We start from the raw sequence: 26,169 nt of genomic DNA on the forward strand, positions 1-26,169 counted from the left end.
ACTTCTAGTTGTCTGATTTTTTTCCTAGTAAGTCTTTTGTCCCACTTCTCTATTCCTGCCTTCTCCCTTTTCTTTGTTTTAACACGTCCATCCTCTTCAATTTATCCCAAGCCACCGTCAAGATCTTTTATATTTCTCTTTGTTGGGGCATAATCTCCTACTTCAGTTTTCCTTATGCCACTGACAACCTCCAATTTTCAACCTTCGTAGCTGCTGAAAATATATTAATTGGAACAAGTTTGCATACAGCCAAAACTCGGGTTTGTTCTTCTTCGCCTCCTACTTTTCCAAGTTTTGATTTACCGCAGTTGGTTAATTAGTATTTTCCATACAAGTATGATTGGGTTATCAGTTGTCAGTGAAGATAGTGCTTTTTTCTTGATCTTCTCCCTTGTTACATTCTATCTCTCATTAATTGGGGTTGCTTAAGATATATTAGTTAAAAAACACAATCAAATAAATCTTCACGCTCCTAGACTCCTTTAAAAACACAATCTTTTCAAGTCGAAAGCCAAATTTAGAGTTAGTATTTGAGTGGGTTTGTCACTTCTCTGCTTTCTCTCTTTCTGTCCAAATTGTTTCAAACAAATGGCTTGGGGGGTTGGGCTAGTGTTTCAACCCTCCATTTTCCTTTTCTTTCTTTCTTTTCTTTTTGCAAAAATCCCAATCTCACCATCAATATTATTTATGCTCTCAAGATTCCTTGCCTTTTCCAAGTTTGATTTATGGCTGTGGGTTAGAATATTCTTACTGGTCTTTCATTTCTTCCTCACACTCCTGTTCATTTGCTTTGTCTGGAAGTCAACTTCTTGTGCAGCCATGCTGCCACCCCTACTCCGATTCGGAGGGCAAATCTTCGACCCACAAGGGACCTGTTGCCTCCCCTTTGGTCTGATGAGACACTGCCCTTTCTCTCCCCCCCCCCCTCCAGGGGGGTTCCGATCTAAAAAAGATCTCGGAGATGGTTTGTGGGGGACTCTTGAGAGCCCACACCTCCCCACGTCTGTCCAGCTGGAGAACTTCCAGTCAAATCAGGCAGGTCATCAGTCTGATTACGTTAAAAGAGAAGCAACTTTTAATTTTGCAAAAACTTAGATCCGGCAGGAGCAATATTATTGAAATATTCCCAAATGTTATGTGACTGGTTTAGAAACAATTTGAGCCACAGTGTCAGATATTGTACGTTTCTTGACATGGTGCAAACTTTAGTTTAAGATAGAACAGTTCATAGGATTAATTAGTTTTGTATCCTAATCATGCTTCATTTCTGAAATGAGAGATTTCAGAAATGTTGAGTTGAAAATGTTTTAGAAATAAATTACATAAACATTTGTGATTCTAAAGGGTAATGAGCTGATTCCTGGAAAAGATACAGCTGCATTAAAGGATATTTGAGTGATGATATATTCATGCTCTGCATTTATCTTATTTATTTCTAAAATGCTATACCTCCTACTCATAGTACTCACCAAATCTGTCAGGATTAAAATCAAATGTATGACTTGCCCCAGTATTGTGGATACATTCTATAGCACATACAGAGCAGGGCAGAACTTTTTAATCACATGCAGGATGAATGACGTAAAATATGAATAGAAAATGAATTGCCAGTTTACTTATGCACATCATATATTTTTGGCTACCAAAAATGTATTTTCAGAATTGGGCTGCATCTGTTATATTTAGGTACAGTAGTTTGTGTATCACATTAAGCCACGATTTCGCTTGTTTGATTTAAGTTGTAAACTCAGCTTAGGTGTTTGTATCTGGCCATTCAATAAATATGGCTAAAATAATTATGATTTTGCAGTTTAGTCCATGTTTTTGCTGATCTGGAGAATTTCTGTTTAGCTCCACCACCACCACCACCCATGATACGAAATGGTGGAAGGGATGCACCTCCACCACCTCCACCCTACAGAATACATGGGTCTTCAGATCCCATGAATCGTGGAAAACCACCCCCACCACCTACCAGAACACCAGTTGGACCACCCCCTCCTCCCCCACCAATGAGAAATGGACATCGGGACTCGATCTCTACAGTTAGGTCTTATTTGGGTGAGTAAAAAGATTTATTTATCAAGGCTTAATGTTGCCCTGATAGGATTCTTTGACATTTAAGTTGAATAGGAAAGAGTTCAAGATTCTAGACTATCAAGAAGGGAACAGCTGTTACTAATCTTTGTTTAATTCTGAAGACTATAAAAATATTTAGATTAGTCTGTAGAATTTTTTTCTTTTTGAGGATGTGGTAAAATCAAGTTCTGCTGCTTGATATTAGGAGCCATTTATAAAATGTAAGATTTTTGCCTTAAATATTGATATAAAATTATATACATTTGATGTTTGAAATTAATCTAATCTAAGGTTCACTGGACTAATCTGTTAGTCCAGTGAACTTACCAAATTTAATACAAGAATACAAAACAGGCTCAAAATACAACACATTGATCACATTGTATCTGCAAGAAAGACAAAGTAGTTTTAAAAAGTTGAATATCTGTAACCTAATACTCTCTATGTGAAATACATATAGAAGTAGTTCATTTTATATGTTTTATGTTTCTTTTGATATTCTGATCAAAAGCTGTCTGGAAATGCAAAGAACATGATGTATATTTTATGTACCGTGTTTTTCGGAGTATAAGACACACTTTTTACTGCAGAAAAGAAGCTGAAAATCTGGGTACGTCTTATACACTGAATACAGTATTTTTTGCTTCCTGAAGCCTTGCCCCCTTCACCAAAATGGCCGTGTAGAGTCTGTAGAAGGCTTTCAGAGAGCTCCTGGGGGCTGGGGAGGGCAGAAATGAGTGAGAAACAGGCCATTTCTTGCTCAGTTTCCCCAGCCCCCAGGAATACTCTATAAATCTTCTACAGACTCTGCACGGACATTTTGGTGAAGGGGCGGAGTTTCGGGAGGCAAAAAATGCTGTATTCAGTGTATAAGCTGCCTAAAGGCTATGCATGCAATTTCTTTTAACAAAAAAGGGCCTGTTGCCAACAGCAGGCTGTTTTTTTGCTCATTTTTTGTGGCCCCACCCCCCAGGAGCACTCTGCAAGCCCCCTAAAGGCTATTCATGCCTTGGGGGGGGGGGGAAACAGGCCCATTTTTGTGAAAAATGGGCCATTTTTGGGAGGTTTGTAGAGTGCAAAACCACCTTTTTTAAAAATTTGCCTCTTCAAAACCTTGGTGCATCTTATACTCTGGTGCGTCTTATACTCCGAAAAATACGTTAATTCTTTAATTGCTGAATTGCATTTCCAAGTGGCAATAGTTTTTTTACTTTAGGTGCTAGATGACATCTTGCTGAATTGTGGCCCAAATTTTCTATCTATGAGGTCTAACTACCTCATGATGTTTAGTTGGCTATTTTCATCTTGCACAAGATTCCCTCAAAGCCTTAATGATAAAAGCAGCAGGACCAGATGGGTGTGAACTTCAGTTTTATCTACCAAAACCTACCATTTATTTTGTTTCTTATTTTTTTAATCTTCTGCAGATGACTTTGAATCCAAATACTCTTTTCATCCAGTTGAAGATTTCCCAGCTCCAGAAGAATTCAAATATTTCCAGAGAATTTATCCCAGCAAAACTAACAGAGGTAAATACTAAACTGATGTTGTATACCACAATGTTGCACTCAGTTTGCAAACTGGCAGGTTTAACAGGTGATTTAAGGACAATCCATAGGGCAAAAATGCTGCCATCCATAGTATGAGTCAAATTCTATTTACCATTAATTTACTTCTAAAGGTAGTCCTCTCACTCAGTGACTATTGAAATTAGGGTGGCATTGAATGAGGGGCACTTACAACAGATTCTTGTACTTGCTGGCGGCTGCAGCATTCCACTGTCACACGTTCAGCATTTTTGACCTTCACTGCTGGCTTTTAAGCAAAAACATGGGAAACTGTCAAGAGATCACAAATGGGGATCGTGTGGGAGTTGCCTAACTGGGAACTGCTGGAACAGTCACATGACATTGCCCCTTATGACCTTGTTGCTTAGTGATGCAGTTCTCAGTCTCAATTACTGTTGGTGATTGTTTCTTGATTGTTTTCCAAATTATGCCAATTGTGCAGCCTTATATGTGTTATGCCCACAGTTCTCAAATTGCCATGGCACCATAGGAAACTCATGAGAATGCAATGGAATTTTAAAGTGTTTGAGAGAAGTATAATTGTTCAGTATTTCTTTAAACCTAGAGATGCCATGAAATAATCATTGAGAAAAAAAGTTTAGGAATTACTGAACTGTGCATTTGGATTTTGTCTTTTCATAAAGGAAGAAGGAAAGATATTAGAAACCTATATGGATATAGTGGTATCTGAAGCAGATAGGCAATAAGGATGACAAAGGAGCTCATGTTTTTACATAAGGAAAAATTTGTAGGAGGATATGTTAACTAAGGCAGATATTTAAATTTTTTAGAAAGTGATAATAAATGCTTTGGTAACATTAATAGGCCTTCTATTTTTTATGAAATAAAGATAGATAGATAGACAGACAGACATTTTCTTAGGATGACAACATCCATATAAAAAATTATGGTCTTTTTGGTTTGGTTCCTGTAGAAGGAAGCAACTAGATGTATAATACCCATGTATTAACAATCTCTCTTATATTTTCAGCTACTCGTGGGGCCCCTCCTCTGCCTCCTGTCCCTAGGTGAAAAACAACAAATGAGCATTTTTGCTTAGCACCAAAACAATTAAGACTTTGTTCTTAAATTCTCTCCCCGCCTCCAAAAAATCATTCCTCAGAAATCTGCATGAAAATACATTCCTGCTTTTTTTAATTGCAAGAACCTGGATGGACTTATTATTACTCAACTTTGTCTATGCATTTCATTCCCTGATATAAAAAGGCATCTGTGGGCATAGCCAGGTGAGAATATTCCTGCAGATCAATACTAATTTCCTATCTTTCCTGCTATCTTTGTCACGAAGGGAGGAAACCCACAATTCATAAACACTACAGTTCAAGAACAAGGGAAGAGTGAATGTTTCCCAGGAAAGGAAACTAAAAAGAACAACAAAACTGTGGGCCAAGTTGAAGCAGTTATTTATAGATGCTTGATTATCATAAGGAAGGAAATGGCCACAAATTGTATGCATTAGGGAACATTCATTTTTTAAAGGGTTGTGCTATGAAAAGAATTGAAATGGCTGCTTCATTTTTCATTACAGGCACTACATTCTCAATTATTAAACTTGGTAACTTAAAGCAGGAAGAGAAAGATGAACTAAATAGCATGTCTTAAAGACAACTTTAAAAAATTGATAATGCTGCATAAGAATAGCAGTGTCTGTAGAAGTGCACCAACAAAAGAGGCGAGTATAGCAGTTACCATGCTATGTTTTGGCAGAGTTCTTGTCCTGCAGATCTGGACCCATAATCCTTGAATGTCAGTTTCTATAAAACATAGCTGGCATCTTAAATGAAGCTTCTCAAAATAGGATTGTGCTTCTACAGAATAAACGATACCATGTAGAGATGAACAGATTGTAAAGTCTAATAGCCATCATTGATACCTGTGCTGTATTAAAAAAAAGGGCATGACTGATATTGAGGCAGTAGTACTCCTTAAAGTTAAAAGAACAATGTCCTGACAAGCACTGGGATGAAGAACTAGTTTATAGGTTTATAGGATTAATGTTGCAATACAATGCTGGCCATACATAATACACTGAAGATGCAACACCGGTATAATGTTCCAACTTATTAGAAGAATTCCTAATGCTTGAATGTCCTGTGTCTTCAGAAGATCCATCTTGCTCTCATTAACAGAAATGCCCAGCTTCATTGTCTTATCCTATAAATATCTTTCAGACATAATCAGTCTTGAAAATGTAACCATCTATTGCTGAGGGATGGCAAAAGAATGAGAAGTATTCTATTTTTTTGCTGAGAAGTGGATGGGCCCTGGCTACTACCTATCCTAAGAAGAGCGTCACTGACTGACTGAAGGTGCCATTGGCATACATTCCGGTCTAGTAATGGGGAACATACCTTCGATGGCAGACTTCCAGTTACAGTTTTTAAATGACACACCATTTTGTTCTAGCTCAAAGCTGATCTTTAGTGGTTAGTACCTACTTCAATGAAATAACTTTAAGAGTGATAGAAACTGGTGAAATCCCTTCATATTTTATTTTTGCTGGTTGTATACAATTGACAAAATTTTCTGTGGTTCTTGCACAGACATTTTAATGAGGTGGAGGGTTGTCAGTTATGTTTGTGACTTTTAGGATGTTTGTTAAGTCCTTTGCAAGAGTGCCACTAATTCCAGCTAGGTCTCTTAGTGGTGTTATAAGAGATTTGATAGTGCTGACCTTATCCCTGAGATCAAAGGAGGTATTTACATTTGGTGTTTTCCAGTATCAGAAAAAGGCCAGGTATGGATTGCACATCTGCTTCTCAACACAGTAGTTTACACTGCTGAAGAGTCCCCGATGGGGATTCAACTCTCCCTCACCCTCTCTCCATATAAATCTGTTGGAAAGCAGATTCTAGCAGTAGAAATGCCCAATTCTGGACTAGACACCACTAAGCAGACTCTGAAGCAGAAGCAAATTTTTTCCCTCATTTTATCTCATGCTCTGCAGGTGATTGTAACATCAAGCCTAGATTGCTTGTTGGTGTTTTGCCTTTTACAGTAGTTATGTTATGTGATTGGTACCAGATTTATTATAATTATTGTGCGTATTTACCTTTAAAAATGTGGCGTTAGAAAATTTGTGTTATAATGATAAATATTGATCTATTTTGTATGTTGTAAAAAAATTGTAGGCTTGCTAGCCATATACTACAAAAATTCCTTTACCACCTACTTTTTTTAAAATGATGATGGAAATTTGTCTGCTTTTAAGTTAATGACTGGGCAGTCTCTCATGTTGAGGGACTAATGCTTGGTCAGAGAAATTTCTTTTTTTCTTCTGGAAGAAAATTAAAATCTTATCCAGCATAACTTGCTGGAAAGAGAAGTTAAATGCACTGTGCATTTTAGGGAAGGGTATTTTTTTTTATTATTATGTTCTATATAATGTTGGCTTCCAGTAAGTATATCCTTTAGGAAGCACTGTGAAGGGGGTTCTTAAGCTTGAAATGGCAGTCAAATGGAAACTGAATACAAGAGGCATAGTGTCATACCTGCATGTTCTGGTCCAAAGCGCTGCTCTATTTCTTCTTGTTGCCTCTTGCCCACAATCCTCCCTGGGCCAAGCTATTTGGTGGTTTAATTACGTAAGTGGACAAGATATTTGTTTTTCCTTGCTAAGGCAAGAGTTTCGTACAAGATGAATTTAAACACATACATTTTCATACACATTCTGAAAACATTCAGAGAAACCATATATTTTTAGCTAGTGTTACCAAGATAAAAATCTTAATTCTCTTATAAATCAATTTCAGCAGTCTAGTGCCCCCCACCTCCCATTTGTATTGCCTGCAACATCCAATAATTCTAGTCAAGGTAATTATGTTAGTTAAAACTGATGGCAATTGTAGTTTGTTATCTGCGAGATCCATCTTAGGGGAGACTGCCTTAGGTCGATTTTGAACTTACACAGTCTCACTTGCTTAGAAAATCTTCCATTTGTATCTGGAAAACTAAATTTGTAGCCTGTCGCTCTTCATCACAGTCTTCTTTCTTTCTTGCTATTGTTTTAGTGCAACCTAAATATTAGGATATGTTTTACACTATTATCCTACCTGTATTTTAGGACAAAGTATATACTTTCATTCTTCACAGTGTATCTGATTTTTTCTCAAGATCTGAAATGATCAAAATATCAGTTCAGTAATATCTAGTTTCTTTAATTGACCCAAGAATTTTTAAAAGTTTTGTCTTTCTGATTTCTTGAGGCAGTTCTATAGTTTTATATTGTATATCAACAAGCCCATACAATGAAGATATGTACAAGAGATACACAGTGATGCTGTGAAGGCTAATTCATCTGCCAGTACAAAAACAGGAACCATTGCAAAGAACTATGTGTCATGCTATCCTGTAATTATAAGTTTCAGATATAAACATGAGTTTTAAGAATTGGGATTTTCTCTTATTTTTGATGGTTTAGGAAAAGGTCTTTGTAGCTTTTTAACTCCCCATAGGTAGCAGATTTAATGCAGCCCTTCTTGTTGAAATATATCAACCTTTCACTCCAACTGTGCAAATATGCCAAGGAAAAGGCTTTTATAAGGGGTGTAATGTTTATGTTGTTTAACAGCAAATGCTTCAACCTTCATTCATGGTGCCTTATCTTTAAATGGCTCCCAATGGAGTTTTGTGTCTGTGTGCGTGCATTCAAATTTGGATACTGCAAGCTTCATGCACGCTATGCCCTCTCTTACTGTCTGCTCAACAGTTTCATTTCTATTTACTGCAAAAACACTACTAAGTAATTCCTGTAGTTTCAAGACCCAGAATTTGAGTCTGTTGCATTGCTGCTTTGGTTTTAGATCTGATCTTTCCTTTTCATACAAAATGTCTTTTTGGAGTCTTTTCTTTGCAAGTGTTTCAAGTAAATTTGTTTAGGTTGTTGGCGGTGAAAGAATTTTTGAGTCCATTGCAAGGGCACATGTGGACTTGTTTTAAAGAAAAAAAATCTTATTGAGACTTGCATGTAATATTTTCATAATTTTATTGCCCTGATTAAATAACTGAGAACTCTCTTGATGTGGCATTAGGAGGAATTTCATTTTTAAGTCATTTTGATAATTTTCACATTAAACAGTCAAATACTTCACATTCACCTAAGACTGTGACATATGATAAGCATACTATAGATCAATGTTTCTCAACCTTGGTAAAGATATGTGGACTTCAGCTCTCAGAACGCCTCTGGCTGGCTGGGAATTGGAATCCATATCTTCAAATTGCCAGGATTGAGAAATAATGATGCAGGTAATTTGCCTACATTAAATATATATATATAAACAATCCTTTTTTTAAAAAATTGCTCTCTCCTAGTGGAATCTTTCACGAACTGTTGCTTCTCAGTTTTCTTTTTCATTTGCAGGGGACAATAATTACTGTATCAACAGGAGGGATGACTGTACAACTTCCTCACAAAGTTAGAACAATGCTCATTTGGGTGAATGGATAATGCTCCCAGTACAATATAATTACATAGCTCTGAATGGGAAGATCATTCCTTCTTTTTCTTCAATCTGTACCATTAATCAGCATCTTTAGTTTTAACATGCAGATCAATCATGTTCCCTACAGTTGAGATGAGAATAGCCTGTGAAGATAGCATATGCTGAAAGGCTGGTTTCGGGGGAGGAGAAAAGTATACTACTTTTATTCCCTAGTGGCTATGTTTGATAATGCCTCTTTTAATATTTCACTACTTCATAAGACACTGTATCTGAACCACAGGAAGTGGTGCTGTCTCTTATTAAATTGTAGCTGCATTGACTGATGCAGAAGTGAGTCTGTGTCCATGATCTAATAAATTAATCAAATACAAATACTGTTTCTGCAATTTGTTCTCTGTTTAAGCACATATCACACTGAATATGTCAAGTATTTTTTTATTTATTGGCTTAGTGCTATTAGAGATTTCAAAAAGCAGTTCCCAAGAAATTCATATGACCTGCCTTTGGAGACTTTTGAGGAAACAAATAAGAGTAAAGTAAGAATTATTTGCAGTGACCAATTTCTAATATAATCTATTCTACACAATACAATTTCTGCTATGGTATATTTAATTTTATTTTCATTTATTATTCTGATTGCATTGTCAAAATGCAGGTAGGCCATGACTCCCCTTTTCCTCCTGCCCCCCTTTTTTGAAGAAAAAAAATGCTATAGGAAAGGAAGTGATAACTTCCTTTATTGTATAGATATTCCTCAATTACCTTCTGCCTCATTCAGTGACCATTCTAACTTATAATGGTGCTGAAAAAAGCATCGCATGGTTATCTGATTGCCACTTGTAGCATTTCCAGTCAGCTTCTGCCCAGCAAAATCAGCTAGGAAGTCAGCAGGAAATTGCAAGTTGTGGAGATGGGATATCATGCTTAATGATTGCAGGTGGTTTGCTTAACAATTGAAGTAAAACTGATGTTCGTAGGTTGTGATTATGTGATGTTTCACTTAACAGTGCTGCTTAATGATGAGACTATTGGTTTCAGTTATGACTTTTACATGAGGACTACCTATACAATGAATTTCCCAATGGTACCCATATTAAAAATATTTTCAGAAGTACTTTGATACATCTGGAAGAGAAAGACTTGTATATTTTTAAAATCCTATTTGTTTCCTATCAAACTTTGGCAGGTATCCAGATTAAGACAGTAGCGCTTGCTACTCTAAAATTTGAATTCTTCTTTAATCTGAAAATAGATTTATGTAGCCTATGGAACTCCTGTATCAAATCAGGCAATTGGTGAAAATGGCAGTTATGCTGTTACATTTGAAAGATGATAAAAGGGTAAAATGTATACAGATACACCAGCCAAGAATTATATGTTGTTAAAAGTGTCATCAATTTAGTTGTTCTCAAATGCTTTGGACTACAGCTATCATAATAAATTCACCAGTTTGCTCGCATATTGTATGGAAATTATAGTTCTAAACATCTAGAGAGCATTGTCTCTGCTCTGCATTTTTTTCTTCCAATCGAAAACATTCGATAGTTTTCGCTGCCTTCCAGACATTTGCACTGCAATTTATAAAATTCAAAACCCGCTAAAATTTAGCTCCTATGGCTTGTATGAGCATTCTCTTTCCCGCTAGGAAAAAAAATGCGCAGAGCGCGCTATTTTTTGACTAATCGAAGCTGGTTCCCTTTTATTTTGCAGCAAGGTTCGATGGGAATTGTAGTCCTATTTGCTAAAGTGGCATTCAGTAAAAGGCTGCTTGTTTCTGCTATCTTAACCGGGAAAGAAGATCCTCCCTGAGATGCTGTACTGCCCTATTTTTATTTTTAATGTGGAAAAAAAAGGGATTGGGGGGGACAAGTTTTAGCGGCAAGAAGAGAGTGGCGTAGAAGGGGCAGGGCCAATGGAAATGGGTGTTCGGCGCGAAGAGTGGCGATTGGCTGGCAAGGAGCGGCGCCGCTCGGGTCGAACCAATCGGCAGGACCGAGCGGCTAGAGCGCGCGCGGAGAAATTCCGCCAGTCAGTCTTGGGAGAGGAGAGTGAGCGACGAGCGCGATCCGGTGTCCTAACTCGACAAACTTCCAAGAATTCGGTTTACGGTGGGTGCTGGATCTCGGGCTCGGTCGGGAAAGGGCCCTATAGAGACTGAGGAGGGGAACTTTCTGTAAGCGGGAAAGAATCGGCAGGAATTGAAACCTGAACATGCTGCCAGCGTCTCCCCCTCCCCCCCCTATATTGGACTGTAATCTCCGTTTCATTGTAGCGATTTTTAAAATACTGGCCGTGGGGGATAATTCTGTCAGAAAAGATAGGAGTTGTGGTAGAATGGGAAGAGCATAAGTCGGGGGAGACCGCGCTAAGGAACACGCGCCATTAAAGCCTTTACCTTTCTCGGTAAACGCATGGCAGTAGATCTGCGCTTCCCTTCCGTCAAGTGGCAGCGATTCGTGGAGGGGATCCAAAATATATAGATGATAAAGATACAGAAATCATGTCGTAGGAAGAGGCCGGCTGCCCGTTCCCTCATGCATCTCCTTCCATGAAAAAGTAAGCCAGCCTTACTTATCTTGATGTCTTCAGGGCACGTTGTTGCAACATCCGAGGAAAAGGCCATGTTGGGGGTTGTAATCGGGAGAGCACGAATGTTAAAACTGCCCAACAGCCAAAGCTCTCTGGATTTACTGTAAAACACTAAAATAATGCAGTTTGAACAAGAATGCATACCATAAAATTCAAAACATGGGCATAGCGTGGAAAAATAAAAAGGCCTTCATCTGATGCAAACAAAATGATGCCAATGTGTATGTCACTTGAACTATTGGAAGGAAATTCCATAAATTGGTTGCTACCACAGAAAAAACTGTCCTCCCTTTAAAGGCCCACCTCATTTCCTTTGGGAAAGAGCTTCATTTAATGATTGTAATGTCTCTGTAAAAAAAATATTGGAGAGTTGAGAGTTTTAAACGTTTATTTTGAAAGTCCATGTGTTAGTATCTAGGACCATTATGAAGCCAAACTGCTATTTCAATGCTTTAAAGCTAAGAATTAAAATGGGAGAACTTTTTCTTACTATTTTTCATTTAGCTCATGCTGTCCACTAGTGGATACCTTTATATTAAACCTCAGTATTTGGAAGTATTTCAACACTAGAGCTTGAACCAGCAAATGGGACATGTTATGCATCTTTGTAACATTTGATAGATTTAATAAGTTGGCATCTATCGAAATGTAAAGCTAGGATGAGTGCATGTTTTATGATAATGTTTAGGATTTTATTACATTTAACAAGTGTACAAAGGAAGTAAGGAATAAGGGAAGGATAAGTACACAAGGGATGAAGAATCAAACTTTGGGTGCAGAATAAGTATAATTAAACTTGAGAACCAAGATACACTCAGAAGAGTGGGATAATAAAACAGATCCCCACAACTCATGCAAAAATCCCTGGTGGATATATATCAATGGGCTTTTACCAGATTGGAAATGGTTGGTCACTGTTTCCTAGGATTGTTTTTCAATTTCTCAGCCTACTCTTGAGGTTTCATTCTGGTCTCCCTTTCAAGTATTAGGCAGGCTTGACACTTCTCTGAAATCAGACAAGTTTGATTAATGCTGCTACTTAACTGAGCAATACTGTGGAATACTTAATAGTGAATATTATTAAGAAAATTGTGTAATTTTAAATTGGTATGGAGCCCTGACTGGGAAGGTTTTTGCTGTCCCTATTGGGGAGGGAATATTCTATGCTTTAATCCATTTTGATTTTGTTGATGTAGGAAAAGAAGTATATGCAGGGAAAGAATACTTGATCTAGCTAGCTTATAGAGCGTTTGTGGAGTATTAGAGATTTCTAGAGAACACTTTGCTTAGTTTGAATATTTATTATTATTATTTTCTATGTTTGGTTCTAGTATGTCCATCATGCCGAGTACCAGGTCACAGTCCCAGAGCCAGAAGATTATAGACTTTCCAAAGCGAAAATCAGTCAGGATACTTCAGAAATCATTAGAGAATAAGAAGGGTTCCCATTTAGATGCAGCAATATTGCCAACCTCTTTGCCATCTTCCCCAAAACAGGTCTTACCTCTCAGTCCCCGCAAACGCCTAGGTAAGTTTTTTCCCCTTATGCCTCCCAAATATCTTAGCATAATGTTGAATATCAGCATGTGTAGATCATTTTCTTTACAATTAAAATAATAGAAAGGGTTGACAAACTACAGGTAATCCTCGACTTGCAACAGAGCATTTAGTGATTGCGGCAGTGAAAAGAAGTGACACAGCCATTTTTTACACTTATAACTGTTGCAGCATCCCCACAGTCACATAAATTACCTTTGGATGCTTGAGAACTGGGTCATATTTATGATGCTTGCAGATCCTGGGATCATGTGATCCCCCTTTTGCAACCTTGTGACAAGCAAATTCAATGGGGAAACCAGATTCACTTAACAACCATGTTACTCAATAGCTGCAGTGATTCACTGAACAAATGTGACAAGAAAAGTCGTAAAATGGGGCAAAGCTCATTTAACAAATTTCTCACTTAGCAACATAATTTTTGTGCTCAATTGTGGTTGTAAGTCAAGGACTATATGTAATTGCTTATAAATAGAAAATTTCCAAAATATATGAACCCAAAATAGCCAGAGTTGACTAATGAAAAAATACTATGATTTGAGCAAGTCGAATGGGGAGATTAGACAAATTAAGCTTTTCTGTTTGATTCTTTGGCATTCTAATTCTGTAAAAGCACGGGCTATGACACAATTATTGTGAGGAATGTTAGGTCTCGTACTGTGTATAGATTTAAGCACATAACAAATAAAAATGCTAAATATTATCCTCTGAATAATGTTTGCAACTATTAAGATTTGTTAGATTTATGTTTCATTTTTCCTCCTGGAGTTTAAGTCTGTATGAATAGCTCCCACCTCCATCTTCCCCTACCATAATAACCCTGCTAGGTAGGCTGGAGGAGAGGAGGATACTAGCCCAAAAATACTAAGTGAATTTTTGTGATTGAGGGTTAAGTTGAACCTGCATCTCCCATGTCCTAGTCCAGTATCCCAATGATTATAACAGAATAGCTTGCTCTGCTTTGTTACCCAACTAAAAATTAGCTTTGTTATCCAACTAAAAAATAGAGAACTAATTTATACAAAATGAATTAATAAATCTCTTGGACAATACTGGAGAAAATTAGTTGTAATGACATTTCTATGAATAGATATATTTACAAAGAACCAAGTTTCAACTTTTTTAAAATTACAAATTCAAGTGTTTTGAACTTCACTATTGCAAGAGATGACCAACTAATGAATTAATAAGAGTGAATCATTAAAAAGTTCACAACAGAAGGTTTCCTCGGAGCTCCGTCATATTCTCTGAGATTGTACTATTTTAAAAAGATAACCTTGTGTGGCTCAAAATGAGACTTTGAATAAAAGGTCAACTTTTTAAAGAAGTATCTTTGTGTAAATGTATGAATTTCACCTACATTTTTCTTAAAATTTATTTTCTGTACTGTCTCTTTGTTTCTTCTAGGTGATGATAATCTTTGCAATGTTGCCCACTTATTACCTTGTACCCCAACTAAGCAGAGTAAAAAAGAAAACAGCTTTCCAGCAACTTCCCCCAGGGCCCAGACTTTACTCTTCGGTGAACATTCAGGCTCCAGGACTCCCACCAAGTTCAGCAGTTTGGTTCAGTCTCCAGTACAAAGGAGCCAAGAAACACCTACTAGTATGAAGTGTTACTCTCTTAAAAAAGAGCGAGTACGAACTCAGCTGTTTAAGCCAGAAGGTATGTAAGAATGATAGGACCTATTGCTTCAATCTGTCTTTTGCAGGGAACTTCAATATTTTAAAAAAATCATTCCGTTCTATATTATTTTATTTCTTTATTTAGTCATTCCATTTATACAGCTGCCTATCTCAAGAAAGCGACTTGCGGCGGTTAACAACAATTTAAAAAACAGCAAAACTCAACAGAAGTAGTTAATCACCCACTATGGTAGAAGCAAAAATAAAAAAGCATCAAAACAAATTCAATGTAAAAGTTTTACAAAAATAAATATAATATTTATATTTGCATATTATTTCTGTTATTGTATAGAATGGAAAGACTAAGCGTGACTCTTGTCACAAGTAAATGAAATTCTAAGGTGATTTTATTTAGGAACCATACTGTGAAAAAGTTTTGAATTTCTGTTAAAAATAGCATCACAAATTATAGTTAACTGAATTCATTTGACCTTCAGATTTTTAGTTCTGGATATGATTGCTAGAATACTTGAAATAAGGTTAACCATCCTTAGTCATCAATAATGAGTTCTTAGAGGACATTCCATTAACATATGCCAAAGCATTGGGTGCTTCTAAAATGATATTTCTAAATTTTGTTTGAATTGGCTGATGAAAAATGATGATTTTTTTAACTTATAGCCAATTATCATTTTGCTTTTCCTCATCAAATATTTTTATGACACCTGTGTGGCCCTTAGCATTCTTCAGAAAAATAAAAAAGGATGAAAGTCCTCTACCTTCCAGGTAACTCAACCAAAAATAACAAGCAAGGAACTATTATGAAAATAGTAACAAAAATATACTTTTCCAAGGTAAAATGGGTAGATTACTATGAAAGGTTGAAACTGGGAAGCCAGTGAATTAAAACTAAAAGAAAATGAGTGGGGAGCAACTCTAGGATGGAAAAACGGATTATGTATATAATGGACAAATTAGAAGTGGTTATATATGTGCATGGAGTGGTGAGTGAAAAAAGAAATAGGTTATTAGAATAGGAGTTGTTTTGAGAGGATAGACTTTTAGAACTTTAAATTAGTAACGATACTGGGGTTCTGTATGGAAGAATACAATTTAATATTAACCTTCCTATTTATAAAAAGTACTAGAAAAAAATTGAAAATACTATTTGGAGATTTGCCAAATAGTTTGCCTTTCAATGGAAAGGACATTTTGATAAGGTAAAGAATATTTAATGTATAAACATATCTTTAGTTATTTTCTAACACATTTTCTAAAAAATACATTGTGATGTTGTAATAATAACTCGTGTGATTTTTTTTCCCTGTCATGCCATCATGGTAGCCATTTTATTTTGATGTTTAACAAGCATTCCCCAAATTCATAATGTATCCACAAGTCCTAAATTTCCTGCACCAAAAGTTGGAATAAATTTACTGGGCATGCAATGGATTTTTCCTCTTCATTGATCATATTTATTTATAGAATCATGTGTCACTGATCTTACAGCTGCAGACAGTGTTAGAAAGTCAACATAATATGTTAACAGTATCAAACAGACAAAATGTACTGCAATATTTGTCTTGCTTAATCTGATAAGAATTGAGCAATCTATTTCATTATTAACAGGAACTCAGTTAAAAGTATATACAGCTAATTTAATAGCAAAACTTTACCTGCTATAATTTTTTTTCTAGAAATCATAATACCTTCAACTACTGTGCCAAGACATGTTTTTGTCTTATGACAGCTGTTTGTTTTAATACAGGCACCTATTATCAACAGGCAAAGAGTCTTCTTCATACAGCTGTTCCAGACCAATTGCTTGCAAGGGAAAAAGAAACAGGTGTCCTGCAAGGATTCCTCCTGGAACATGTCTGCAGGAAGAAGCCTGGAAGCCTTTATATATCTGGACCTCCTGGCACTGGGAAAACTGCTTGCCTCAACAGAGCTTTGCTTGATTTGAAGGTAACTGCTGGATTTGACCAAGGGTATTAAGATCAAAATGATATGAGACCATGGGGTGGCTGGTAATGTGAGGATACACTATATTTTATTTTAATTTTGTTCTTAACTCAGTTTTAACTCTGCTGTATGTGTGTGTTTATACCTCTTTTTATGTTTTATTCTAAACTGCCCAGAGTCACTTAGATGCGATACTCAATGGGTGTGATTGATAGATAAGCAGGCAGGCAGACATAGGCCCTTGCTCAACAGTTCAGGCTAACAGGTGTAGTGTCTCTACAAATGGTCCTTGACTTACTACCATTATTTTGAGACCATTTGCAGCATCCCCATGGTTACATGATCAAAATTCAGACATTTGGCATCTATTTATGACAGTTGCCATATCCTGGCATCATGTGATCACCTTTTGCAACCTTCTGACAAGCAAAATCAAAGCCACATCCACTTAGCAAACATGTTATTAACTTAATTTCATTGATTCACTTAACTGGCAAGAAAAGTCATAAAAGGGGGTAAAATTCATTTAATAACTGTCTTGCTTAGCATTGGAAATTTTTGGCACAATTGTGGTCATATGTTAAAGATTAACTATAGGATTGCAACATGCATTCCATTCAAACTGGAGGATTAGTAGTGAAAGTTAATATCTCTTCCTCCATGAATATAATCTTAGAATAGAGATCTTATTTTTTGCTGTTGTGATGATAAAAGGAAAATGATCTTAACATCAATTCTTGCCTTGAACCTGTTTTATTGTTAATAATAGGGAAACAATCATTTATTCTTTGCCTCCCCATCTAATATCTAGGAACTGAAAAAAGGCTCCCTGGACTTTGCCAGTCATCCAAGGAGCAAAAATCATGTGTAACTCGTTGGATTTGGTAGTATGGTTGTATAGGATCATAGGGTTCTTGGAGATCTTCCAGTCCAACACCCTCCCAAGACAGCAGTCCTTATTTTATCCAGACAAATGGTTGTCCAATCTTTTCTTCAAATCATCCAGCAATGGGGCACCCATAACTTTGGGTGGCAAGCTATTCCATTGATTAATACTTTAAAATAATATATTCTAGAATAAATTGCATTCTAAATTCATTTTCTATTTATATAATATAGAATATTATATTAAATATATAAATTATATAAATATAATTTAAATATTTAATTATATTACATAGAATAACTTAAGATTTTAAATTCATTTTCTGTTTGAGCCTCAGATAAATTGTATTGATTTGTCATGAACAGGAATAAAATATATGTATTGCCTATTTAATGTAATATAGGAATTTTTATGGCTTGTCACATTTTCCTTTCTCTTCTGGGAAGGCTGAGCCCTCCCTCCTGGGGTGGGTGGATGCCCGCCAGCCTCTGCCCACTTCTCACCACTGATGTCCACCCCCTCCTATCCTGTAGGTGCTGCGCCGCCTCCTTGCTAGCTGGTAGGGAACGCAGTGGCATTGGAGCCTTCCCTGGGCTGAGCAAGGAGACTCCTAGAGGTCGGTCAGCGCCATCATGCTGGGGGGGGGGGGAAAGGGGTGCACCCTGTCTACTCAGCTCTTACCAGCCAGAGGTGGGGCTCCACGCCAGTTTGTCCCAGCTGCAGCACCACATTTATTTGTTTGCTGCTGGCCACTTCCGAGGAGAGAGCTGCCCTTGGGCCTCCCAGGCCCCTGCCCTGGGGGCGGTGAGGAAGAGAGAAGGGGGGGGTGTCTCTCCAACAGGATCTGGGTTGGAGTTGCTTTATTTTGCATGGATCTCCTACGCTTGACTTTGTCTGCCAGTCTCCACTCCCCCTCCACAGCCAATTCACACGACGTGAAGCTCAGGAGAGCATGGATGGATGGATGGATGGATGGATGGATAGATGATAGATAGATAGATAGATAGATAGATAGATAGATAGATAGATAGATAGATGATAGATAGATAGATAGATAGATAGATAGATAGATAGATGGATAGATTTTTTTTATATATATAATATAATATAATATATATATATATACCTTTTTCCCATAGAAAAGACCGAGACCTATAAAATCTGGGTAGCTGTGGTGGGGTGTGTATCATGTGACTGGGTGGGAGTGAGTGATGTTGAGTTGGCCACGTCCACCCAGGTTTTGTGGCTCCCGGTATTTTATTTTCTGTGGGAAATGGGTCCAAATGGCTGTTTGAATGTCTAAGGTTGCAGACTCTAAGTGGTGATCAAATTTTCACATTTTCCTTATAGACAGAACTTACTGGAATTCAGATCACAGTCTTAAATTGCATGGCTTTAAGGAGCTCCCAAGATGTCTTCCCAGCAATTGCCGAAAAGTTGGGCCTGGCTGGAGTTGCCAAAGCAGCCAAAGGTGATGTCATCAGAAAGCTGGAGAAATGGTTGACATCAAAAAGTGCATCGATGGCGTGAGTAGATTTCTTATGGGAGAAGTTTGCTTTTTTAATTTAGTCATCCATTGGAAATAGGGATGGGATTAATCACAAATTTATGCTGTGTATGAAAAAAACAGCATGTTTGATTGTTTTGAAACTCTTAATTTGCAGTATAGGAAAGCATCACAGAATCCCTGTCTGCTTCACAGAAAAAAGTAACTCGCCAAACTCCAATGAGCAAGGGGCATTTTCTCACTAAAAGTTGAGTCGTTTGGCTAATAATAATTTGAATGTTTTGGAGTTAGAGCAATCTTTGCAGGAGAATTACATATATTTCCTATTGTGTTCTCCTTATAATTCCTCCCTATAAATATATTTAGGTATTTAAGTATGTTCAAGATTTAATAAACAGAACCATTGAAATTGGATTTTATTTCTCAGATTAAGCCATTTGACAGCATTATTAGTGATAACAATACTATCTAGGAAAATCATTGTAGAAATAAATGTTGATCTAATAATGGGCATTATTATTGTTATTATTTACTTTATTCATTAAACATGAAACTCAGTCAACTGAACATTCAAAAACGCATCACAAATGCCATTACCTAGTGCTAATAGTTGATATGGGTTGCTGCCAGCATCCTAGGTATCAACCAAGTACCTTCTTAAGATGTACAATATTCCAAACAGTGCAGTTTTTTTGCAGTTCCGCTGATGTTATTGCAGGAAGCTGCAGTTACTTAATATTTTTATAAAATTATTGGACATGATGAAAATCAGTATCACTGATTATTATTATTATTATTGTCATCATCATTCTCAAGTAGGCTGATTGGTACTTGGGAGAGTTGTCCAACCCACAGATTCTATGTATTTTGACCAGATCATTTGAAGGTATGAATTTATTTTCAGGACTATATCTAAGCCTCAAATCATTCTGGGGCTTGGCCTAGTTGAACTTTTATTTTTGTATATGTTTTAAATGCATATTGCTGTTCTAGTTAATTTTGAAAAATATACTGACCCAGATTTTTTAGGACCAGTTTTTAAAATAGTTTTGGAGAGAGTATAATTCCAAGATGGGAGAAATAATTGTTTCTTATATAATTGAAAATACAATCTTCAATGTATGAGTTTGAGAGAATGACTTCTTTGGAAATGAATTTATTAAAATGCTGGGGATGGCATAAAATAAAGGGATCAATTAAAATATGCCATGAGCTAAGAAACAAGCAAAAATTATACAATTAAATTCATATTATACAATTAAATAGCTAGGATTATACAGCATTGAAAATCTACGAATTGCCTTTAGCATAATTCTGAAAGGGATTATGAAAAATAAAATATGACCTTTCTTAGAAGAGACTTCCACAATATGGGTCATATTGCTGAAGAGGTCTTTTCTCACATAACCTATAACCATAATTTTTAGATGGGGGGTTAGAAATAGTTGCCTTTTTAACCACATTGTTGGTTTGTTTAGCACCTCATTACAAGAAAGGTTTTCGCCCTGCCTTTGAAAAAATGTGATGAATGTTTCTAAATGTAGTCACTATTCTTTAAAACATTTTTCTTCTACTTTACCTAGAGATGCCAAGGACCCAATAGTAGGTTGTTGGAGCAAATTCATTGCTCCACTTTTTATGCTATAAAAACATATTTCTGAAAGCAACTTAACTGCAACATTATATGCCAGCTACTGTTTTGAATACTTATGAGGGTCACAGTGTTAAGTGATGTAAATAAGAGGTAATTAAAACACACATCACAGTGAAAGCACAGATGGTGCAACTATTGAAAATGGGGCTGGGCAGAGGCATTCTTGACCATTGCCAACCGTCTGACCTTTCAGGATCAGTGCCAGTTGGAAGAGCACCACTATCTAATTATTTTCCAAGTGCATCAAACTTATTGAAAAATCAAAGAGTGAAGTTCTGTTCCAGAGGAAGATATTTGGGATCAGCCATGGCAGCTATCCATTTCCCCACCCACATATCAGTCAGGAGAACTTCCAGCACCAATAGCTAGAAAATTGTCCAGAGCATTCACAAATTTCTTCTAAAGCCACTAATCTCCAAACAGACCAAATTAGTGGTCCACCAGTGTGGAGATTTTATGTATCAATAAATGTAAGCATTGTTAATAATGCTCATGTAAAATCATTTTCACCACAGACTGTTAATCAAGTTGAAACTAAACATTGAATCAGGTCTTGACTCTGAAAACACACTGGGTTGTATATGAACTAATACAAGACAATTTTTTGCTTGAAAACAATGAATTCTTGAATTATATCAAATGGTATTACCTTAGTTCGAATTTTCCCCAAAACAAGGAACTTTGAGTGATGACTTTTGAGGCAGACTATAACAATTCAGGCAAGAAGCTAGTGAATCAGAGGGTTCACGATATTTAACCTGTTGGCCAGACAGCATTTCAATACTATAGAATGGATTTATGATAATCTACCACAACTGCACCTTTCTTCCCACTTAATATTGTATTTTATTATCCCTGAAAGCCTAGTGAATGTAATTAGCCAATTCCTCTGCCCTTATATAACCATATTTTATTTAAATGACAACTCAGTTTCTTTATCCAGAATAAAGTGTAAGAGTACAATATATTTTAATTGATATTAAGCAGCAACATTTTATGATCTAGTGGATTTTCCCTAGAATATTTATGCATCCATGGGCTTACATACTAAGCTACTGGTATGTGCTTTTTTTAAAAAAAAGCACATTTTATTCCATGTTCTGGTATTTGGGAATCTTCTAAGTGTTATGTAATTTCAGTTCACTCATTGTCTAAAGGAACTGCCTTCAGCTAAAGTATATTTTGTTTAAAAAAAAATTGAATGTTTTATTCTCTACTTATGTGTTACATTTGCATATTCTTTTCTCCGGGAAGGTAGTATTCAGTCTTGATGTTTTTTCATCTCTGCAGTTTGGTTGTATTAGATGAGATGGACCAGTTGGATAGTAAGGGACAAGATGTTCTCTATACCGTATTTGAATGGCCTTCCCTTCCCAACTCTCGGCTCGTTCTCATTGGTGAGTATCAGAGATGTTAAAGCTTTAGCTTGATAGTTTAAGAGGAAGAGTGTTAATATACTTTTGCAAGAAAATACCTATCTGGGTGCTGGGTATTTTCCAAGTCTAATTTTGTCCACTATTGATTTCAATGCCTTTCATCTGCTACTTATCCATGTTGACTGTTACCTAGGTGTGCTCTTGCCACCTTCCTTCTCAACTATCAGAAGGAAAAGAAAGAAGTATATTTAAGTTAGAAGCAGAAAGTAGAAGATTTTCAGAGAATGTGGATCTTTGATTATATTCTATCTCTCTCGTTTAGAGTTGTGCATTTCCACTGATCTGCTAAGTAGAAGACTCTTTAATTAATTGCTTATCTGAAAGATATATAACATTCTAAGGGAAATCAGAAGTAACTAGGCCAGTCCTCTAAGCAGCATGTAGGACCATCCATCCAAGGCTAAATTTAACAAACTTTTCATTGTGCAAAGTAACAAGCACAAAGTGGGGTGCTCAGAAAATATGAAATACTTTCCTTTTGAACTTACTTGTACATTTACTTAGAACCAGTAAAGATGGCATTAGAGGTGAGTTGTACATAGTTCACAATGTCAGATACAAGATAAGTACTGTAAAAGTATAGTTGCTCCAAGGTTTTAAAAGAAAGATTAATTCAATTCTTAGAGAAACTATGGATAAGATGGAATGTTTGTTTGCGGTATATAAATGAGGTTTGTTGTTTGATAGGTATAGCTAATGCTCTGGATCTCACCGATCGCATCCTGCCTCGCCTGCAGACCCGACCTTTGTGCAAACCACAGCTACTAAACTTTCCCCCATACAGCAAAGATCAGCTGGCTTCTATTCTCCAGGAACGCTTGAAGAAGGTAATATCTCGGCCTGATTCAAAAATTAACTGCCTTGGCCCTAAGCAACTTATAGAAGGAATAAGCTACATTTATCTTCGATTTCATTTGGAGAACTGTTTTGAATTTGAATTTCTCAGCATCCACTGCTTTAGGAGCTCCTTCAGTTTCTGTGCAACTAAGGACAAATTAGTTAATTTGTTGGGCTAATCCCTAATGGCAAAATGTAAGCTAGGAAGTTAAATGATTAAGGATATTAATTTGAGCAGAATGAGAGGTTTTGAACTAAGTATAAGAATTGCCGAGATCATGTCTTTTTTTTCCCTCCAAAAATGTAGGGCACCATTATTTTTGTTACCATGTTTTCTCTTCTTTATTCCTTTAGGTGTCAGGGGAGCAGGTGTTGGACAATGCTGCTATCCAGTTCTGTGCTAGAAAAGTCTCTGCCTTCTCTGGGGATGCCCGCAAAGCACTGGACATCTGCAGGTGACAAATATATAGTGAACTAAATTCTAAGCTAATTACTAGATGTGGAACGTGATTTAAAGCTTCATTATGGTGTTTGGTCTCCCTGCCTGAGAAGGAGGGAGGGGAGACAGAACCCTCCTGTCTTTGTGGTGATAGGGGAGGGTGGTGCCTCCTGGCTGTGCTAATGTCTGGAAATGTTTACAGCCCATTACCTATGAAGGGTGAGAGGAATTGGTCCTCCTGCAGCGATTATAGATTGGTTAATTACATTTAGATTGCAAAAAGCTCTCATTAACAGCTCTCAAGCAGACATCTTTATGGTGCTTGGAAATGTTATCTTTTCCCACACAAGAGAGTTTATTAGAGTTGTCTTCCATCTTCCTTGGTCTCAGTTAGACATTCGCATGGTGTCCCCTTTTATGTTTACTCAAATGTAGAGCACATAGACTTGCTTTAGTAATGTATGCATTTACTTATATCAGTCAGTTTAGAAATTGGTCCAAATGATTCTGGTTGGCCTACAGTTAAAAAAGTAAGAGCATTACAATTTTTAAAAATTATAGGTCTCCTGAAAGGGCTTGACCATCAACTTATCTCTAGGCCCAGGAGAAGAGCTAAATCTTCAATAACTTTGAAGATCTAAATAATTCTAGGTCATTAGGGTAGGAGCAATGTGGATTTTAGTGGGAATATTACAGCATAGAACAACAATAGAGATTTCACACAGGCAAAGAAAAAAAGCTAGCTGTCACTTGGAGAGAATTCTAAGATCTTTGCATTAGGGTTTAGATATTTATAGCATTTGAAAAGAACAGAAAGCATATTATATGTTAACCTAATAAGCAAAAGCCACACACAGATTAATCCAGATTATGGGAAAAGAACAGAAGCAAAGAATGTGCCCTTCCAAGAGGGCCAGGAGAACAGATGACTGTCTTGAGTAAGGCAAACTGCTGGAATATCATTGGTCTGCTGTTATCCCTTTATCTTTATAGGTAAAATGTCCTCTTGACCTCTAACAGTAAGAGTCAAAATGTAAAGTGGTCTGGTGTCTGGTGCCGTATCCTACAGCTTGTGTTTTCATCCTGAAAAAAATTGTTGAAATATGCTAGGCAAATAAATATTACTATGTTTCTCTTTCATATGTTTCATTATTGATCCTGCCCCTTCTTTTCTTTTGCTAGCCTCTGAGCTATGCAAATCATTTTGAACTCCATTAGATATCTACCTTTATAATCCTTGAGGAGATTTTAATCTACAAGACCTTTATAATTTAATTTCCTGATGCATCGTTTTCATGCAGAAGATTCTTGTAGGAATTTTTCTTTAACTGGATTATATTTTATTTCTCTTAGTTAAAAACTACAGCAATAAACATAAAATAGTTTACACATAGGATCTAGAGGAAGAAATGATGATAATAGTAATAATACTAATGCAAAATCAGTATTAAAAGTTAATTGGTCCTAAAGCAGTCTTTAGAAGAAGTAGAAATACAATTAAAGTTTATATGATACCAATTCATTGAAGGACAGTTGATACTCATCTGCCTGATAGGCACTTGAGTTAAATGAATGCTTTCAGAGCAATCTTGGTACATTGAAGAATACTATTCTAAAGCTTTACATGTTCTTTCTAGTTGAGAGAAGGATACGTTGTCTGCTTAATTTGCTTTTTTAATTGAGGGCGTTATGTTTGATTTTTGGCATTTGTTCGGTCACCACCATTTCATTTGTTTTATTTAGCTATATGATTGTACATTGTTAGAAAAAAATACTTAATTTTATTAAACAAATTAATTGATGAGGTTATTTTGTGCCTTTAAACATACCTGGTTCAAAATAACTTTTGTTCTAAAATTGCCAACCAACTTTTGGATCTGAAACATAAGCTTTGGTTTAGCTATGAGTAGATGTCAGCTTATACATAGATTAAGTCCCGATTCCATCCACCCATGTGCTGCCCAGATTAGACATAGGTTAGCACAGAGGGTCAAAATTTGCCTCTGGCACTGCTTCCAATATAACAAATAGAGCATTCATCTCATTAACATGCAAGATAGTAATGAAATCCCATTAATGGGCCATGCATGCTATACTAGATCTTCTTTCATTATAGCATGCTTGCACAGTTTCTCCCTTGTGACTTGAGAGCTGCTTTAGAGTATTGGGGTGAAAAGTCAAGATCAGGAAGTGGTATAAGTAGAATAACATTCACTGCGAGAAGGCTAGGCTGGTGTAGATTTCTTGTACCAATAATAAATGCCATAGCATTTTACTGGACTTTCAGCTGGTGGGACAAGCCCAAAATGAATTTATGAATTAACTAAAGTGGGCTGTGTCATGGCAATAATTGTTATATTTCTTCTGTTGCTTTTAATTTTGTTATTACACTTTTCAAATGGGAATTATAATAGGAAAGAGGAGTGGAATTATGTAGAAATATATACAGAAAGGGAGTAGGTGAGAAGAAATTCTTAAAAATGAAGAATCGAATAGTTTGCTGTTAAAAAGTCTCTTAATGATTGAAGACTTTCTTCAAATCACAGGATTGGAGGCAGCCAA

At 36.5% G+C, this 26,169-nt stretch overlaps 2 protein-coding genes across 8 annotated transcripts in view; both read left to right on the forward strand.

Moving 5' to 3' along the window:
- The window catches only part of WIPF2 (WAS/WASL interacting protein family member 2), a 42,741-nt gene extending 33,257 nt beyond the window's left edge, over positions 1-9,484 (forward strand). For 3 of the 4 annotated variants that reach the window (XM_087713484.1, XM_087713485.1, XM_087713486.1), the window contains 3 exons: positions 1,852-2,061; positions 3,507-3,608; positions 4,639-9,484. In XM_087713484.1, the coding sequence (XP_087569610.1) occupies positions 1,852-2,061; positions 3,507-3,608; positions 4,639-4,679 (353 nt within the window). In that variant the 3' untranslated portion in view covers positions 4,680-9,484. The remainder of the gene's footprint in view (positions 1-1,851; positions 2,062-3,506; positions 3,609-4,638) is intronic. The other variant, XR_015696424.1, reaches the window with a different exon arrangement.
- CDC6 (cell division cycle 6) overlaps positions 4,766-26,169 on the forward strand; it is a 30,078-nt gene continuing 8,674 nt past the window's right edge. The window contains exons 1-8 of one of the 4 annotated variants that reach the window (XM_087713481.1): positions 4,766-4,894; positions 13,033-13,229; positions 14,666-14,923; positions 16,652-16,851; positions 19,085-19,260; positions 22,186-22,292; positions 23,019-23,158; positions 23,523-23,623. In XM_087713481.1, coding sequence (XP_087569607.1) covers positions 13,034-13,229; positions 14,666-14,923; positions 16,652-16,851; positions 19,085-19,260; positions 22,186-22,292; positions 23,019-23,158; positions 23,523-23,623 — 1,178 coding nt within the window. In that variant the 5' untranslated portion in view covers positions 4,766-4,894; position 13,033. Of the gene's footprint in view, positions 4,895-11,145; positions 11,221-11,376; positions 11,669-13,032; positions 13,230-14,665; positions 14,924-16,651; positions 16,852-19,084; positions 19,261-22,185; positions 22,293-23,018; positions 23,159-23,522; positions 23,624-26,169 lie in introns of those variants that run through there. The other 3 variants (XM_014074055.2, XM_087713483.1, XM_014074047.2) reach the window with 3 other exon arrangements.

Source organism: Thamnophis sirtalis, unplaced genomic scaffold (genome assembly GCF_051295495.1).
Source record: "Thamnophis sirtalis isolate CommonGarterSnake01/CBP01778 unplaced genomic scaffold, rThaSir2_p1.2 scaffold_4, whole genome shotgun sequence".
NCBI classification, from domain to species: domain Eukaryota; kingdom Metazoa; phylum Chordata; class Lepidosauria; order Squamata; family Natricidae; genus Thamnophis; species Thamnophis sirtalis.